This window comes from Rattus rattus, chromosome 1 (genome assembly GCF_011064425.1).
Source record: "Rattus rattus isolate New Zealand chromosome 1, Rrattus_CSIRO_v1, whole genome shotgun sequence".
NCBI classification, from domain to species: domain Eukaryota; kingdom Metazoa; phylum Chordata; class Mammalia; order Rodentia; family Muridae; genus Rattus; species Rattus rattus.
In genome coordinates this window covers 218,618,876-218,636,847 of record NC_046154.1, presented here as the reverse complement: position 1 = coordinate 218,636,847, position 17,972 = coordinate 218,618,876, and the positions used below count along the sequence as shown (strand labels likewise).

Here is a 17,972-nt window from a genome sequence, read left to right as displayed (position 1 = left end):
TTTTATCAGCACCAAGAACCTGTTGCTAGATAGATAATAGGTTCTATGATAGAGTTTACTACTATTATTCTAAATAAAAATATTATGTTAAATTAACTCATAATGACTTATTTTCATACCCATATATTAGTGTAGTTCCCAATTCTGATTAGAGTAACTTCTTTCTGCAGCAGATGATAATTAACACAGAGAACAACTGGCCAAGGTGCAAAGAAAAATGGTGACCAACCCTAAATAGTACATCCATCTCACTCCTACTCCTCCCAAGACTCAAGGACTAGTGTAGAAGAGAGGACAGAAAGATTGAAAGAGCCAGAAGTTGTGGATGGCTATGAGAAAGCTGCTTTCTGGGCACACCAGGAAGTAGTATATATGAACTCACAATGCTTCCGACAGTGTAAGCTTAAGGCAGACAAAATCACAGCACGGCAGTGGGCATGGACTCTCACTCCTAGTTCAAAACTGAAAACTGCTTGGAGAAGAAGAGTCAATTTTCTTTAGGAATATGGATTGGGGTAGGTTGAGTATCCAGTTGAGTACACATCTAAGAGCATATGGGCTGCACAAATTGAACCTGATAGAATTTAAAAAAGAAAGACACAAAGACACAAAATTGGGTAGATAGGGAAAGAAATGGATCTGAAAGGAGTTGGGAATGGGGTGAATATGATTATAATATATTGTATGAAATTCTTTAAAAAGTAATGAAAACACATAATTTAGATATAGTGTTAATTTTTGAGTACTTATGATATACTACTTCTGGAATTACTTCAGAGAAACCTAATGCATGACTCTTGTTAATGTCATATCCTGTGCATGGATAGACTGAAGTGTCAAGTTTAATAAACTTAGCTGACTATATCCATTGGTAGGTTAAGGAGCTTGTAAACTTGACCACATGAATCTGATACTCAGAACGTACATTGTGAAAAGAGTGAACCATGTCATGTAATGACTACCACCTACCCATCACATGTGTTCACACACACACACACACACACACACACAAAGATGGGGGGGGGGGAGAGAGAGAGAGAGAGAGAGAGAGAGAGAGAGAGAGAGAGAGAGAGAGAGAGAGAGATTTCAGTTTTATTTGGCAGATATAACTGTCTTGAAGGCATAAACTCAGCCTTCCTGCTGTTTCTGAACTTTGACTGGCTATTCAACTCAGCTGTTCTGGTCCCCTATCCTCTCCAAGCTGACTAATTCAAACTGGCTTCTCTCAGCTTCTGACTGAATAATTGCTCTATTTGGCCTCAAACTAACTCTGGCAATCTATTCTAATCTTCTGTTTCCTTCTCATTCTCTGGCTTGTTCTCTCTTCAGCTGCAACCTGTATCTGTGAAACCATCCTAGTAACTGACTCCTCTCTCTCTCTCTCTCTCTCTCTCTCTCTCTCTCTCTTTTCTTCTCTTACTTCTTTCACCTACTTCTCTCCTTTTTCTCTTAAGAGTTGGGGTGTATCCTATTATTCATTCTGTCAAATCATTCTCTGATTCATCATTCTTTTCTGCCCCTCAATTAGGCATCACTTTTTAACTTCCTTCTACAAACTAATTTTACCTTCATTGTTTGCAATTAAAGATGTGTACTGAGAGAGTTTCTGTTTTCTATCCAGAGGCATTAAAGATATGTACTAAAGGTGTGTTTGTATTTTAGCCAGAGGAATTAAAGGTGTTCATTCCAGTGGGATCACAGAGACCGAGACGGTCTTTAGATGTGATCCCTTGTCAGAGTAGCTGTATTATAATTCCTACATACATACACACACACACACACACACACACACACACACACACACACACACACACACACAGAGAGAGAGAGAGAGAGAGAGAGAAGAATTAATATAAAATTAAAGTTCAGTAAATTAACACAAAAAGTTATACAGATAGTGACCTGAGACTTTCCCTGTGTTTTTCTGACTATAGAGAGCATGTTTTCCAACTTTCTCTTATGTTTCTAGTGCACAGGATCCTTTGATTTACCTGTAGTTTAAGCTGAGACTCTGAATGCAACATCATGGAAACATACCAAAGTGAAAAATTAGAGAAGGCTTACAAGGAAAGCTAGGGAATCACTTAAGTAAAAATCACAAGGTATAAAGTTGATACTGTGTGTGTGTGTGTGTGTGTGTGTGTGTGTGTGTGTGTGTGTGTGTGAACTGTAGATAAATCTGTGGAGAAGAAATACATGTAAATAAAAAATGTTCTTTATCTTCATTCTGTGCTATATTTAATAATGTCACTACATTTCAGCTAAGACTTTGTCTTCCTTAGCTGTCAAATTTTGTTGTTAAACTGCTAGTTTTGCTTTTATATATTTCTCACCTGCAGTCCTTTCTTCCCATCTCAATCATTGTTTCTTACCTCAAGTCTTACAATCATCTTGCTAGATTGAAAAATCCTCATTTCTGGCTCCTTGATTCCTGCTGACTAGATCATATAATTTTAAGAACCAAGTTGCAAAAGTCAAGGCCCATTTTCTACTGTTATTAGGAAAGGCTATAGTACAGTGGTTCTTCAGTGCTTTATGACCAAGTTTAGATGCCTTCGAATGAAACAAAATACTTGCCAGGGTCTTATTCTGGGCCCCTTGGCTACACAGATGACCTCTGCTTCCCTGAAAGCCTTTGCTTTCTCTGTTGACTTGAGACATGGGCTTATTCTTTAAGAATAGGAGCAGGTCTTACTGCATCCGAGGATTGCTCTCCAACCTTAAGTGCCATAATCACTCCCTTATTGTTGCTTCTTCTGTGCACTATAAACCTTAATGTCCTCTCTCCCCCTTGTTATTAGTGTCAATCTTTTACATCTTATAGTAAGTTCTATACAACAATGACTGTTATTGCTTCTCTGAAATAGTGCCTGGCCTGAAATTGGTTCTCAACAAATGATTATTGAATTAAAGAAACAATAGGTAAGGAAAGCCATAAACCATGATGAGGTTTTCAATGACAGACAAAAGAGAAATCTATCTATCTATCTATCTATCTATCTATCTATCTATCTATCTATCTATCTATCATCTAGCTATCTAGCTATCTATCTAGCTATCTATGCTGTGCACAAAGTACTTTAGGAAAATTACTCACTGGGGGACAGTCCCATTCACCTGGATCTATTGCTCTTTTTGCACTGATGGTCATATGGTTTATCTTCCCTGGGTTGCCATTGCTTTAATTCTTTGAACCTTCTGTTCAAAGTTGCTCCTTCATTTTGGAGAGGATTTTTAAAGCCCGTGGGATAGGCAACTGGATTTTGTATTACAATGTGAATTGTCTGAGTCTTTGGTGTTTCTGAGTTGGCTTTGTGAGCATTGTAGGGGAAAAAAAAGTCTTCCTAAAAAGGTCTTATCTGCTAACTTAATTATTATTCAGTGATTAGTTTCACTTGTGTTATTTTGGAATTAAAAAGGATTTAATAGAAGAGATGCAAAATTTACTTATAATTAGGAAGGATTGGGCACACATAGGTAGAATTTTCTCATGCGGCAAAATAGAGTGTTGGGCATAACTGAGACCTGAAGCAGTCATGCATCAAGTTTTTACACTCTTACTTATATTGCATGTGAAAAGTGTGGTATTTAAGGTATAGCCATACAAACAGAAATATGTGGGAAGAGAAAGGGGAAGGACTTTACCTTTACATTTATTGACTTTCATAGTGAAATTGCAATAAGCGAGGTCAACAATGTTATGATGGTTATGATGTGGAGAGGGGAAGAGAGACGGACAATCTGCTCTTGCAAAACCTGTATTCCCAGGCTACCATATACCACTGCGTCCTTACACTTGGGAAGCTACCATAGCCCACGTTCAGTTCTGAACATAGTGATGAAAGTTCTTACTATTAAGGATATCCGAAAGTATAAAAGACAGACAAGATAATGATTCTGAGAGGCCAAAATTACAAAATCAAAAATATCTGCAAAATACCATAGAAGCATAGGAAAAACCACTGTTACATGTACTGCTAGCCAGGGAATCAGCTGTGTAACTGAGAATTTCAGGAAAGGCTGTAAGGGGTGCATGAGAGATTGATTTGAGATTTGAAAGACAATTGGGAAACTGCCAGAGGAAGGATGTTCTGGCTGAGAACAGAGCCTACTCAGAGGATTGAAAATAATTCAATTCTGCTGGAGCATAAAGTCTAAGTTGAGAGAGCTATGGGGGATGAAGCTGAACGTATGGGAAGGTGCCAGGATTTTATTTGCTATGCCAGGTAGTTTAAATGTTAAGCTTAAGGGAACCCTAAAAACTATGTTTGATAATGTAGCTCTGCATGAGAGAGATCATTTAGTGAGTAATGTGCAGGCAGTTAGCTGGAGTAGATAGAGCAGGAGTTGGAGGGATAGTGAGGTGTGCATTGAACCAGAACAGTGAGAGGCATGCATCTGCACAGTGCTAGTGTTGTGGGGGAAAGGGGGTCAACCCTGAGAGCTACCACTAGAACCACTAGGTCTTTGTTACTGCTTGGGTTTAGGTTAGGGGATAGCAGGAGTAAAATGTGTTTAAACAGACTCCTGGGTTTCTATTTTGGAAGCATAAAACAGGGAAGAGAGAGATATAGGTTTGTAAAGAGGAGAATGAGATTAATTAGACCTATTGATCTGACGTAAATCTGTGATGTTCAACATGTAATCATCAATATGAACCAGAAAATGGCTTCTCTGAAGCTTTATACTAAAGACCTGAACTGGCTGGTTTTGTGTGTCAACTTGACACAAGCTGAAGTTATCACAGAAAGGAGCTTCAGTTGAGGAAAGGCCTCCATGAGACCCAGCTGTAAGGCATTTTCTCAACTAGTGATCAAGGGAGGAGGACCCATTGTGGGTGGTGTAGTCCCTGGGCTGGTATTCCTGGGTTCTATAAGAGAGCAAGCTGAGTAAGCCAGGGGAAGCAAGTCAGTAAGTAATATCCCTCCACGGCCTCTGCATCAGATCCTGCTTCCTGACCTGCTGAAGTTTGGTGATGAAACAGCAATTCGGAAGTAAGCTGAATAAACCCTTTCCTCCCCAACTTGCTTCTGGGTCATGATGTTTGTACAGAAATAGAAACCCTGACTAAGACAAGATGTATAAGTTGTGGGTTTAAGCATGGAAATAGAAGAAAGCTTTTGGAGAGATTCAGTGATGTCATAGAGGGAATTGACTAAACAAAATAGTTCTTAAGAATAGCTTGTCTTAAGATCTGCAGTGGTAAAGGCATTCTTCTTTTGTAGAATACACATATGTTTGATGATGAAATCTTGGTTCAAAATTACAAACAGGGTGTACTCATCTAGAATGAAGGGTACAAAGCATACAGCTGCAGAGGTTATCATTTTGTACATTTATGGGAAATATCCTTGAAACAGTATATGAATCAGGAAATGGAAGCTATTCTTTCTTTTTTCTTTCTTTCCTTCTTTTTTTCTTCCTTTCTTTCCTTCTTTTCTTTCTTTCTTTCTTTTAGACAGGGTTTCTCTATGTAGCCTTTGCTGTCCTAAAACTCATGCTGTAGACCAGGGTGGCATTGGATTTTTGCGTCACACTTAGCTACATATGTGTTGTGACAAACTATTTTGTTTTTCTAGCTTAGAGATTTTTTTATATTATCAACATAGGTGAATTCACATGATTGGAAGAGATAAAACTATCAAAGGTCAAAGGTATGCCTGTAGAAACAGCCCAAGTACACTTGGGAAAACTTTAATGAGGGATTGGTGCTGAAAAACTCACTTTACTTTGCCTTGTAAGGCCATTCATTGGCTGAGTTCCTGGCTGGGAGAGAAAATTACAAATTACATTGAGATATTATATTGAGTTATTTCATTGGATCTTGAAGCAAAGGGAGGTGGGGTTGTTCTCTAAAATGTGCACACAGCTGCCAGCTGCATGAGTCATGAAACCTAAAAACCTTTGAGCTCCCAACTCCTACATCCAGGCCATTCCACTATTATGCATCTGCCTCTGTCCTTTGTTTCTGTTTTTTTGGGGGATTTTGTTTATGTATTTCAATAGAGTCTTGATATGTAGGCTGCTGATCTATTCCATTGGCCTGCCTTAAACTTGTCTTCCTGCCTCGCCTTTCTAGTGTATATATTACAGTGTTGTACCACCACACTGCAGTTGCTTTGTGCTTTGTTCAAGATTGCTTCTTTCTTTAAAATACACACACACACACACACACACACTCACACATACAATATTTTGAGATTTTAATTATATAGTTTCCCCTCCTCTTTCATCCCTCTGACTTCTCTCATATGTCCTTACCTCACTCTCTTTCAATTTTATCACCTCCTTTTCTTTAATTGTTGTTACATGTGTAGTCATGTGTATGTGTGTTTATATGTATGTATGTATCTATGTATATAATATTTAAAAATATATATAGCAGGAAGCCTGCCTCAGTAGATACATACATATCTATATTTATATAGATAGAGATATCGGTATAGATATGTATAAAACTTGCCTTAGTCTGTATGATGTTACTTAGACATTTCCAGACCTGTCATTTGATATTAGATAATCAATTTGTCTATTCCTCCTCACAGAAAACCATTTTCCTGCTTTCAGCATTGCCTGTAGTTCTTTGTCTAAAGTTGAGGCCTTGTGAGCCTTCCACCTTCCATGTTAGTTTGACTATACCTACTGAAGCCTTCCTTGTTGTTTCTTTAAAGAGAATACATTGGGCTACCAAGAGGGCTCAGTTGGTAAAAAAGTTTGCTGCACAAATATGAAAACCTGCGTTCAGATCTGCTGCATCCATATGTGGTGTTGCTTGTGTCAGTTACCCCAACACTATAAGTGCAAAGACAGGGCATCCCTAGATGTTCACTGACCAAAATGGGTGAGCTATCTTAAGGAGCGAACCTGTCTAAAGAACAAGACAAGGAGCAACTGAAGAAGACATGCTTTGTCTGTATTTGGCCTCCACACACACAAGCATGCATATCTTTTTACATCACTGCCCCACACATACACACATATATACACATAGGTACACACAAAAGTATGTACATATTTATATACCACTGTATACACATATGTATTTATACACCACAGCACTCACACACATACAGACACACAAGCATGTGTATATTTATATGCCACCACACACATGTACATATTTATGCACCATTATATACACACACATACACACACACACACACACACACACACACACACACACACGTGTATCACAGATAGGAGTGGTTAACTTTAGAGCGAGACTGGAGGAAGGCAGAAAGAGAAAAGACCATGCGCATTAGAACCTTTACTTCCATGAAAAAAAAAAAAAACCCTAAATGTCTAGGGCTGCTTCAGAGCAGAACAGAAGGGTGCAGGAAGGTTTAATTCCTGAAAAGCAGCTGACAGGCGGGGATAGAGCAAACACAAATTCTGTCTGGTGCAACTCACTCAATTTCAGCAAGAATTCTACAAGTGAATTTTTTTTTTTAACCATCTTAATGATGAGAAAACTGGGGCTTAGAAAAACTGATTAAGTTGTGATTATTTGTACTATTTGTGCTCTCTTTAAAAAATTTACTTTAAATATTTTGGGAGTAAAAGTGAGAAGCAAGCATAAATAATATGGTGGCTATAATAATTTAAACTGATCCAGTTAAAGTAGAAGAAAAGAAACATAAGAAAATGGAAGTGATGGTCTTTGACAGAGAGTACTGTTTTCTTATTCTTAACCCCCAAGCACCCACAACACAGTTACTTCATAACCTGCTAATCACTGCCACCATCATCAGTGTCGTCCCCAAACAGCATATGTTACTTTAGAGAGGGAAGCTGGCTTTGTGTCTTGGGCTTTCTAGAGTTTTTCTAGTAAAGCAGAGATGTCCTAAGCACTTCCTAGAAGGAACAGCTGATTCTTTAAAGACTGTATTAATAAAAAACTATAATAAACATAAATAAAGTCTCTGGAAGCTTCTATTAGGACTAGGTGGCCCTATCCACCACTCCCTATACTGTAAAACAGGAGGAACTGCCATGTGGTGGGACTGAAAACAAAATCAGAAACCTGGTCTGTAAGATACCTTGCATATCCCTGCATTCCATGGAAAGTAAATATTTGAAATAAGTTTGTTTATTGATAGTATAGAATTTTACCAAAAAGGGCTTCTGTGCTTCCAAACATTTTAGATTCAACAAATTATGCAAAAATGCACAGCCAGTGATAGAGATAATTGTGACAGAGATGGCTGTCACAGTGCTGAACACAGGGCCAAATCACTGAGGGAGCTTGTGGCTCTGTGAAGGCAGAGCTGAAACGTAACAAATGCCACCATTTAAACCCTGTCTTCTCACAGTCGAATCTCCCACTGTAAAACAAAAGACAGATTCAGTCAGGCAATCTTTACATACCTTCTAGCTACAGAGTGGAGTAAGGCTGAAGTTAATTGATCTCCACTCAGGGGTTTACAAAAATCCAATCAAATCTTTGAATAATCGGAAAAAAAAAGGTTTGGATCTAGACTTTTTATACTGGAGATACAAGTAAAAACTGAACAAGCAGAGAAAGCATCACCTTTGTCTTTCACAGAAAAAAATCTTTCTTTTATTTTCGTTGAAAAAGAAATGTAACCCTCTAAACTATGTTGATTTGGTTTTTAGTAACTTGGCTAGAAGGACCTGGTCCCAATAAGTATTTATTGAAATACTTGTCTAAAAGAAAAAGATCAGACAGAAATATTAAAATCAGCATCCTTGGGTTACAGGACATGGAAAGTTTAACCTTATGAAGAATCAAGAAATATTTTTAGGAAAAAAAAAAGGTCCAGAGCATAGGTCACTGACTTTGGAACAAACAGACCTCATTCACAGCTGTGATCCCATTCCCTGGGACTGCCACTGTCAATCCAAATGTAAGCTTGCTACTCTATTGAATGGTCTAGATGTGAGCTTGCGATCATAGTGATGGTCCAGATGTGAACCTGCTACCATATTGAATGGTCTAGATGTGATCATGACACCATGTTGATTTCCAGACGTGAGCCTGCTACCATACTGATGGTCCAGACATGAGCCTGATACCATATTGAATGGTACATCTTTTCAACTCTATGTCTTGCATGTTACTCACATTGCTTTAAATTTTCCCTGTAGATCAGTGGTCCCCAACCTTTGGTTCACCACCCTTTTGAGAGTCAAAAGAACCTTTCACAGGGGTGGTTTAATACTGTTGGAAGACACAAATATTTAAATTATGATTTAAAACAGTAGCAAAATTACAGTTATGAAGAAGCAATAAAAATAATTTTATGGTTGAGGTTACCAAAACATGAGGAAATGTATTAAAGGATCACAGCATCAGAAAGAGTGAGAACCACTGCTATAGAGAATCTTATTTTTGCTTGGAACATCATCAACAATTCTCAGGGTAACCTCTGCCCCCCCACCCTCTCACCCTTTCGGTTTTCCTTACCCTGAGCTGCCAGTCTTTCATGTCTAAACAGTACATTGCTCTCCTGTTCAGCATTCCCACCCTTTGAAAAGATTGTGAATGTGTAACATAATTAGCAATCTAAAGCACATTATTAATGCTGATCGGTGCTAATGACTGTAATTGAAAGAAAGGACATTAGGCCAGACAAACAAGCTTTTGAAAAAAATTATAACCAGAATATAAATGTGAGTATAAGGAACACATTTTCCAACTGACCTACCTTGCTGCTAATATTAACTAATGTTTGGTCCCTAATTAAGATGTGCATATTATATATTGTCATATTGTAGTTCTTAACATTTGTCTTGACAAGTGGCCAATGTATCTCTCACCATTTCCATGAATCAAGCTTTGGTTAATGGCCAGCTACACCTTGTATTAGCATAGACACCATAGCTCTGCTGTCTATGTTCAGAAGCAGACTTCATAGTAGTTAGTCAAGAGCTCCCTTCTGTCTTCGTAATATATGTCATGTGAACTAAGTGTCACATGTCATTTAAAATGCTGCGTGCATTCTCTTTAACTACAGCTCTCTTCATTGTAAGCATCTTCAGTTTTATAAGTTTGCTCTGCCATGTGCATGTATGCACATGTCACAATTTATCCAGCCACAATTCATAACACACTAGGTAATGTAGAGTTTAAGAACTTATAAGCACAAACATGCTTCTAAAAGTACACTCAGTTTTCTACATGCATAAATAGAATTAACTGCAAAAAACACCAATTGATTTAAAAGAAACTATACAGTTGATTCCATGATTTCTTTTTTCATTATGAGAATACATATTTACTTCATATTCATCACAAATAGAGAAAGAGAAAGAGCTAATGATAAGCTCATAAATATCTCAGGACAGTTGTGCAGACACAAACAGATGAGTATATGCTATAGCGCCTTCTAATTTTGCATTATCTTATAAATGAGATGCTCTAGTCACTAATAAAAGCATCATTCCACTGCAGCCACACACACATTAGGTTATATGGAAGCATAAAAGAGTTCTAGTTATCCTAGAAATCCTACATTAAATATTGTTTATAACTGATTCAATTTGATGTTGGCCAGTCTTTTGAATGCACCCCTCCCGTCCCAAGGAGAATATATTCCCAGATCCTGTGTACTAAGATTGCTTGGAAAGATATAGAAAAGGATTAGTGAATCATTTCTCATCAAGACCAACCAAAGAAGGCCGATTACCTATCATTTGTGAGAGCCAGTTGTGAGTAACCATACAATGTAAGAAAAGTCCCCTTACTTTGACTCACTAATCTATTGTCAAAGTCTCTTGGTAAATGGGCAGTACAGTTCCTGAAAGGAAATTCTTTGTCATGCAACAGAAATTCTCCCCACAGAGGCCAGAAGTATTCTAACTGTCCTGATAACATTTCTAAGAGAGGAACAAGTGTTTTAAATCAAGGTTTCTGGGGTTCAGTCTACAGTCCCCTATATTTTAATATGAAACTGCTTCCTGCTAAAGTGCTATCAAATCCCTCCATTTATTTTTAGGTCTTCAGTTGACCCAGAGGTGCGTTTAATATGCAAAGCAGAAGCTTATGCCCTGAGACATCTGCATGATTGTATTTTGCTTCTGCCATCAGCTAAGTAGGACAAAGTTGATCCCATCTCACAGAAAACTCTATTTCATATTTCCTGTCTTGACTTGAAAGTTCAGCTTTGCTTACCTGCTTCCTGGAAGAAACGGTGCTGTTGAAACATCTGTTGGTGGTGTTTAAATTCAAATTCTTGTTCTGATGGGTTGAGTCATTTTTCCACGTCTTAGAGTTTTCTTTAGGGTCTGAAGGAATGGGGTTTAAGAAGAGGATTCTAGCTATAAACCCGTAAAGCACAGTGGCCAGGATCATTGGCATGACATAAAAGACGCCAAAGTCCATTAGGTAAATAGGTGAGTAGTAGTTGCGGGAGATCTTGTAGCCACAGGATATCACAATAGCATCTTTGTAGGTGCTGATGTTGAGATCCAGAAGGAAGAACCAGAGCATACAGTAAATGGATGTAAAGGCCCAGACAAAGATAATGATTTTTTTGGCTCTGGAAAATGTGCACAGAAACTGGGCTTTGATGGGGTGGCAGATTGCTATGTACCTCTCAATGGTAAAGGCTGTTATTGAGCATGAAGATGCGTTAATTCCTAAGTACTGGAGATACGTGATGCAGAGGCAGCCAACATAGCCATAGACCCAGGAACCATAGATGCTGTCGGTGATGTTGGGGAGGCCTGCAGCCACCAGGACCATGAGATCCGCCACAGCCAGACTCACCAGGTAGCAGTTTGTAGGGGTTCTCATGTGCTTCGTTCTCATGACCACCAGGACTACCATGATGTTGCCCACAATGCCCAGTCCACAGATAACCACCACAAGTAAGATGGTGACCACCTGGTACTCGAGGGCCACGGCTACTTGAGGCGGGAGCTCTGTTTGGTTCAGTTCATTGACGGTTTCATTCTCCATCTTCAGGGGCTTGAAGCTTCTCTGACACAGAGACTTTCTAAAACATCTTTCCAGCCTCTGCCTTTTGTGCTGTTTGCTTGTTTTTGCAGTAGTTCTTTCCCCTGTGAAAAGCCACACACATGTTCACTCGCAATCCTTCCATTTCCAATCAAATCACACTCACAGGCAACTCATTTCCTCTCTGTACACCTCGGAGATTCTACACTAATGGGGTGCCAAAGCACATCTGAAAACTCCTTTTTTATTTTTATTTATTTATTTACGTATTTATTTATCTATTTATTTTTGGCAATTCTAGGCAAAATGAAGTATTGTTTTGACCACATCACATTAAAAGGGACGATTTAACAACTCTTCACAGAGAAAATGTCTTAAGAAAAGAGAAGCAGAAAAATGTCCTGTTTTGAAACTGGGTCTGGTTGGAAAAACAAAAATAAAACAATTCCAAACTACCAAACCCCAAAAATGTGCTAGCTGCAAATACAAAGAAATCTCTCAGACGCTCCAGAAAAGTACAGTGAAAAAGAAAATATCTGAGGAAAAAGCCAAAGTGTACTGTGGTCAAACCTGGTAGGAATTTAGGTACTGCTTGCAGGTTTAGGAATGAAGTATCATCGGTATAAAACAACAAGGTTTTGCACTTAACTTCTCCATGCCCTAAGTCCCCAACCTTTATAGAAGACAGATTCTTCTCTTACCTCTTCACTCTGTCACGCTGCCTGCTTCTCTGGGTAGATGACGTGCTAATAGGTCCAAGTTTCCAATCATGCAGAAGAAATCTTGTCCAGTCCCTCTGGCAGGAAGATCACTGAGCAGAGGCTCAGGCTTCAGCGCGGCAGTTTCTCTAAACCCTCACATCCCGTCTCAACTCATGACAGACCACACAGCCGCAGTAACAGAAGCAGCAGGAACAGCACAGAGGCTGTCAAACCATAGATCGTCCCTTAATGAGAGTGCTCTCTCTCTCTCTCTCTCTCTCTCTCTCTCTCTCTCTCTCTCTCTCACACACACACACACACACACACACACACACACACACACACACACACACACAAGTGCTAGTCAATCCTGACTGATTCAGAATCTTCTGTGGAAGAATTTACTTTTAAACATGTGGCTGACAGAGCTCTCAGTGTGGGAGGCTGATCACAGATAAAAGGATCTAGAGGCAGCTGAGCTGAGCGTGCAGGTAAAGAAGCTCTAAGTTTCGCGGAAACTCTTGTGCCTGAGCTGTTCTGAAATACGTTTCTACTTATTGGTTGATGGGATTGTAGGAGGTAGCAAAATCTTCTGGCCAAAAGGAGATGTGATAGCGTCTGCTTTGAAACTTTTCTCTTTGTTGTGGAAAACCCTTGTACTGTTTTTCCACTAAAGCAGTAAACCTGCTCCCTGCTTTCATTTTACCTGAATGAAAAATGAGGTAAAATAGATTTTAAACCATTTCAACTGTGAGCTTCTGAGGCTCTTTTAAAAAAAATGACTTGAAGACTTGGGGTAGGGGTGTACACTTGCAATCGCAGTGGTCAGGAGTCAGGAGGGCTGTGAATTTGAAACCAGTTTGCGCTATATACCAAGACCCTGTGTCATGAACAAACAGGCAAACAAACAAAGAAAACAGGTAAATAAGATTAACAAAATCCACCTCTGGTCATGCTCTGAGGCCCTCTGTTGGCTGCAGGCACCTCTGTCCCTTATATTATCGCCTAAAATTGCAACCACGGGACCAACCCACGAAAGCTTTATCTCAATTGGGTTTCTAAGAGGGACAGTTATCTAGTGAAATTCTAGCCAAGAGTCACTGCAGTCCCCAGTACTTGGGATGAAATGTGTTGCGGACTCAAAGTCATTTTAGAAAAACACAAGCCAGCCTGATTTTCAGCTCTCTAAAGCCACCTGTAGCAAGTCTGTAACATGGCTCTCCTCTGGACTGAACACATCAACTGCTAATATTTGTGTGCTTTTGCCTGACCAGCACACCATGAAAAGGAGCCTTTAGCTGGACTCCCAGCATGTGGCACCAATTCTCTGTTTTACAAGATCAGATCCTCCTCAGAAGAGAAGTCTATTTTAAGTAGACAGGACCCCTAGAGCATCAGAGCCAGCATCTGACCCCTGTGCTCAAAGCCAGGTAGCAATGAGGCTAAGGCAACACTGAGCACCATAGTGAATATATGACCTCCACCCTTTGATACGTGGAGGGATACCTTAGTACATTTCCTTTCCCAGATTCACTGTTGCTACAGGTTAATGTCTCAGAGGCCACGTTCAGCATTCAGATGTGTCTTGTTTGGACTGAACAGAGGCAGCTCAAGTGTGATTTAAAACAATTAGATCATTTTTACCTTTCAAAATCTAGAAATTGCATATTAAAATCGGAATATTTTTTCTCAAACAAGTCAAAGGGTCGTGGTTCTGATGGGCTGACAATCCTGCATGGAGGTTACCTGACAGCTCCCAACTGTGAGTGAAAGTTTGTCTTCCTTGATGTAGGATGTAATCTATCCTCTACATGCCTCACAGCCTTCTACTCATCTGCCACATAAGTCACCCCCTTCTCAGTAATCATGCATGTATGATCTCTGTCAGTATTTGAATTATGATTTTTAGAGAGAAAAGGAGGACAACAATCAAGCATACACTCTTTTATTCCCGGGGACATTTGTGCCTGCATATTCGTTTGTTCCTTCAGTTGGCTTAACAGACTGACCCTTTCTCCCTGGTCTACAGGGCAGAGGTTACTCAGAATGGTTTCTTTCTCGCCAGTTAATCAGGATGAAAATGCTCTCTGCGAGGGAGGCATTGTCTTCCTACTTTCTCCTAACTTCACTACAAATCCTACTTCAGAAAGCAAATGTTACCTTCTCATTCCCCCGGGGCCTTTATTCAGCCTTCAGATCTCACAGGTGGTGGGCTGTGACCGCTGTGCAGCGGTCTTTACTGGAAAGCGAGCAGTTGCAGGGGAGTCAGCTCTTCCAATTCCATCTCCAAGCCAAATCATTTCTATTGACATTCTTCAGCATCTATATTCTGAATAAATGCTCAGCACTTCTGTTTCTTCTCCGAACAGATAACTGCTAAATTCCTATTATGTTCTGGATGGTTGGGAGATAAACACATTTTACGTTCTAATAGTTCACAATTATTTGGAGAAACAGATTTAGAAATAGTTGCATGAGTTGTACACTCGAAACAGACATTCAGTGGCTTGAGTTATGAAACGAAGGCACTTGTGGGTGGCCGTACAGTGGACAGAGAGACCCTATTGAGCTCTCCCAGAGAAGGTAACATCTGGGAACACTCTAGAGGAAAAACACAGCTTCCTTTAAAAGAGGGGATGAGAGATGACATTGTGACTGGTGAAAATGAGCTGTGTAAACCTGTGAGAGCACACTGGTGATAATGAGCTGTGGAGAGTTGTAGAAAGCAGCAAGGATTACACAGGGTCGGGGAAGACTTCCCTACCTCCTTGACCTGGAGGAGTTGAGCCGTGATGAGACAAACATTGGGTGACTGACTGCCCGTAGGGTACTTAATGAGGGTTCTTGCTAGGCTGTGACTCACAGTATCCCTGAGTCTTTTCCCCTTTAACTTGTTCTTTATGGTCTGGAAAACATTCTTAGACACCTGACCCTGACCTCCAACCTTGTCAGATCTCATCATGTTTTTAATCAACTTCATCATCCTTACAACATTATATTATTGAATTAACTATGATTTTGTAAAGTAGGCTTTTTATTCACAAATCTTAACCAGCTGATACGTAATATATTATTTTATTTGTAACAAAAAAACACAAAAGAGGAATAAGATGATAGCAACTCTTATATTTGCATTAAGATTTCTTAATAATAGTATCATAAATAATAGTATCTTAGAAATAGCATCTTTTAAAAAAGACCAACTGTGGTCTTTATGTTTTTGAGTACTTCTAACTAGAGAGAAATAAAGGTATTTCTTTGGAAATAGTAGGCGAAGACACAGTTAGGGTATAGATGATGGACCCAAGGTGACAAACTCACAGTTCAAGTCTACATTTTGCCTGTATTTCCGGCCCTCTGCTGTTTAGACAGGGTTTCTTAGTCATGTACCACATTCATCACAAGAAAAATAAATCAAACTTCACAGGGTACCTTGTAAGATTGTCCCTAGCTTGGGCTCATTCATTTGTTTTCTGATCTTGCTTTAGCCTTTCCCTTCAAGCCTGAGAAAAGAGCAAACACTTCTTTTGGACCCACCACATACTCAGTTAGATGACTTACTCATGGTATTTGGTTTTATCTTTCCTAGTTGCCACAAAAACTTTCTATTTCTGTGACCAAAATTCCTCCGACAGCCCATGCACAGCAGCATACTATCCAAGCTGCAGGAGCCATCCATAAGAGAGGTGTCCCCATGTCCAGGTGTGGGTGGGTGGTCCTTCACTAGTCATCACGATTCACTAACAGGCAACTATTTATCCACATTTGTTATTTTAGGCTACAGAACGGTATGGGGGCGGCGTCAAATTATCTCAGGTAACTTTATAAGATTTAGGGAGGTGACAGGCTCAGAAAACAGTAGAGCAAATCTTATGGAGAAATAGCATGAAATGCAATTTTATGGGCTCTAAAAATAAGAAATATGATATCATCTTTCAAATTAGGATTCAGACACTGTACCAAGATTCTGGTCCCTGGGATAGGAGGCGTTGAGTTCTGGAGGGAGGCTACGAAGTCAGTATAACTCCAGGTTGAGTCACTTCCACATTACAGGAAGTAGCTTTAGACTTCCTCTATGCACATGCAGGGTTCATCACTGTCCTTGGAGGAAAACAAAAGGCATTTGACAAACTATGCACCAAAAAAAATTTGTCAAAATAGGCTTTTATTTTGTTGAAATTTTTTGATTAGCTAAAGAAATTTTCTGGGTTTTGGTTAGCAAATAAAAATGCTTTATGTACTAAAGCAGGAATTTGTGTTTCGTTTAATAGAAAAGACATGTCATCTTGTTTGTTCAGAACTGTAAGAGACACTGTGTATGTTATCTGAGCTGGGCACTACTTTTCTAATTTATGTGCCTTGCATATTTTTATTACCTGGTCCATGCCTGTGAAGGAATTGAGATCTTATATTTAAACACAAAATTGAAATGAACCAGTACACATGTATAGCTTCCCTTCCTTGTGGTGGGTATGTACTGTTCTTATCTGGTCAGATGTACCTCATGTTCAGGAAAGGTTAGCACTGAAGAAATTTCCCTAAAGTGTTACTCAAGGATATGACCTAACAAAAGATTAAAGAATAGACTTTAATCAAACTGTCTGGATTGTGAGCTCACATTTAGTTTGATTTATTGCATGATTTATGAAACAATAAACTGATTTTCAAAAATGCACATAACTTGGAGTTCTTGTAAGAACCCTAGTGTGAAATCTGAATATTTTAATGGATTGAATTTAGTCTTTCCTTTGCCTTCTAAAAACTTTAAGTAAAAATCCCCTCCATTTATGAAGTTATATAATTCTTTCCCATTAAGATGGCATTTTCTTTTCCTCACTGGGCTCTTCAATATAAAACTTGACCTTTGGTTGCTCTCCTGGTCTTATATATTTTTATTATATCATTGACATATTTTTACACAGGTACACACTTATATATACTGTCTCCCAGAGCTCTTAGAATTTTATACATATAAAACTTGTGTATACATTACTAAATAAAACCTCGCTAAAATGCAAGTTCTATAGAACAAAAGTACTCTGTTTATAAATTTTCTGAGCTACAACAACTAAGTTTCTTATAGTCATATTACAAGAAAACTTCTGTCATCGTAAAGCGATCTGTATATACTGTTTCTGAAGGAATCTGTCATCATCTAGTCATGGATCAGCTTTCTATTTCTAGGATATGTTTGTTGTACAGAATTTTCACATAAATGGAATTATAGTGTATATGTCTGATTATTTAATTAGCATAATTTAAATATATTTAACCAATACATTTGTAAGAATCAGTGTTTTGTTATTTTTTGCTACTGTACAATATTTCATAGTATACATATATGAGTTTTT

At 38.9% G+C, this 17,972-nt stretch overlaps 2 protein-coding genes across 3 annotated transcripts in view; both read right to left on the bottom strand.

The window, feature by feature from the left end:
- Trhr (thyrotropin releasing hormone receptor) overlaps positions 1–12,018 on the bottom strand; it is a 43,434-nt gene extending 31,416 nt beyond the window's left edge. For both annotated transcript variants that reach the window (XM_032914981.1, XM_032914990.1), the window contains exon 1: positions 11,135–12,018. In XM_032914981.1, coding sequence (XP_032770872.1) covers positions 11,135–11,923 — 789 coding nt within the window. In that variant the 5' untranslated portion in view covers positions 11,924–12,018. The remainder of the gene's footprint in view (positions 1–11,134) is intronic.
- Positions 1–17,972, bottom strand: part of Emc2 (ER membrane protein complex subunit 2) — an 894,248-nt gene that overhangs the window by 301,279 nt on the left and 574,997 nt on the right. The gene's annotated exons all lie outside the window — the stretch shown is intronic.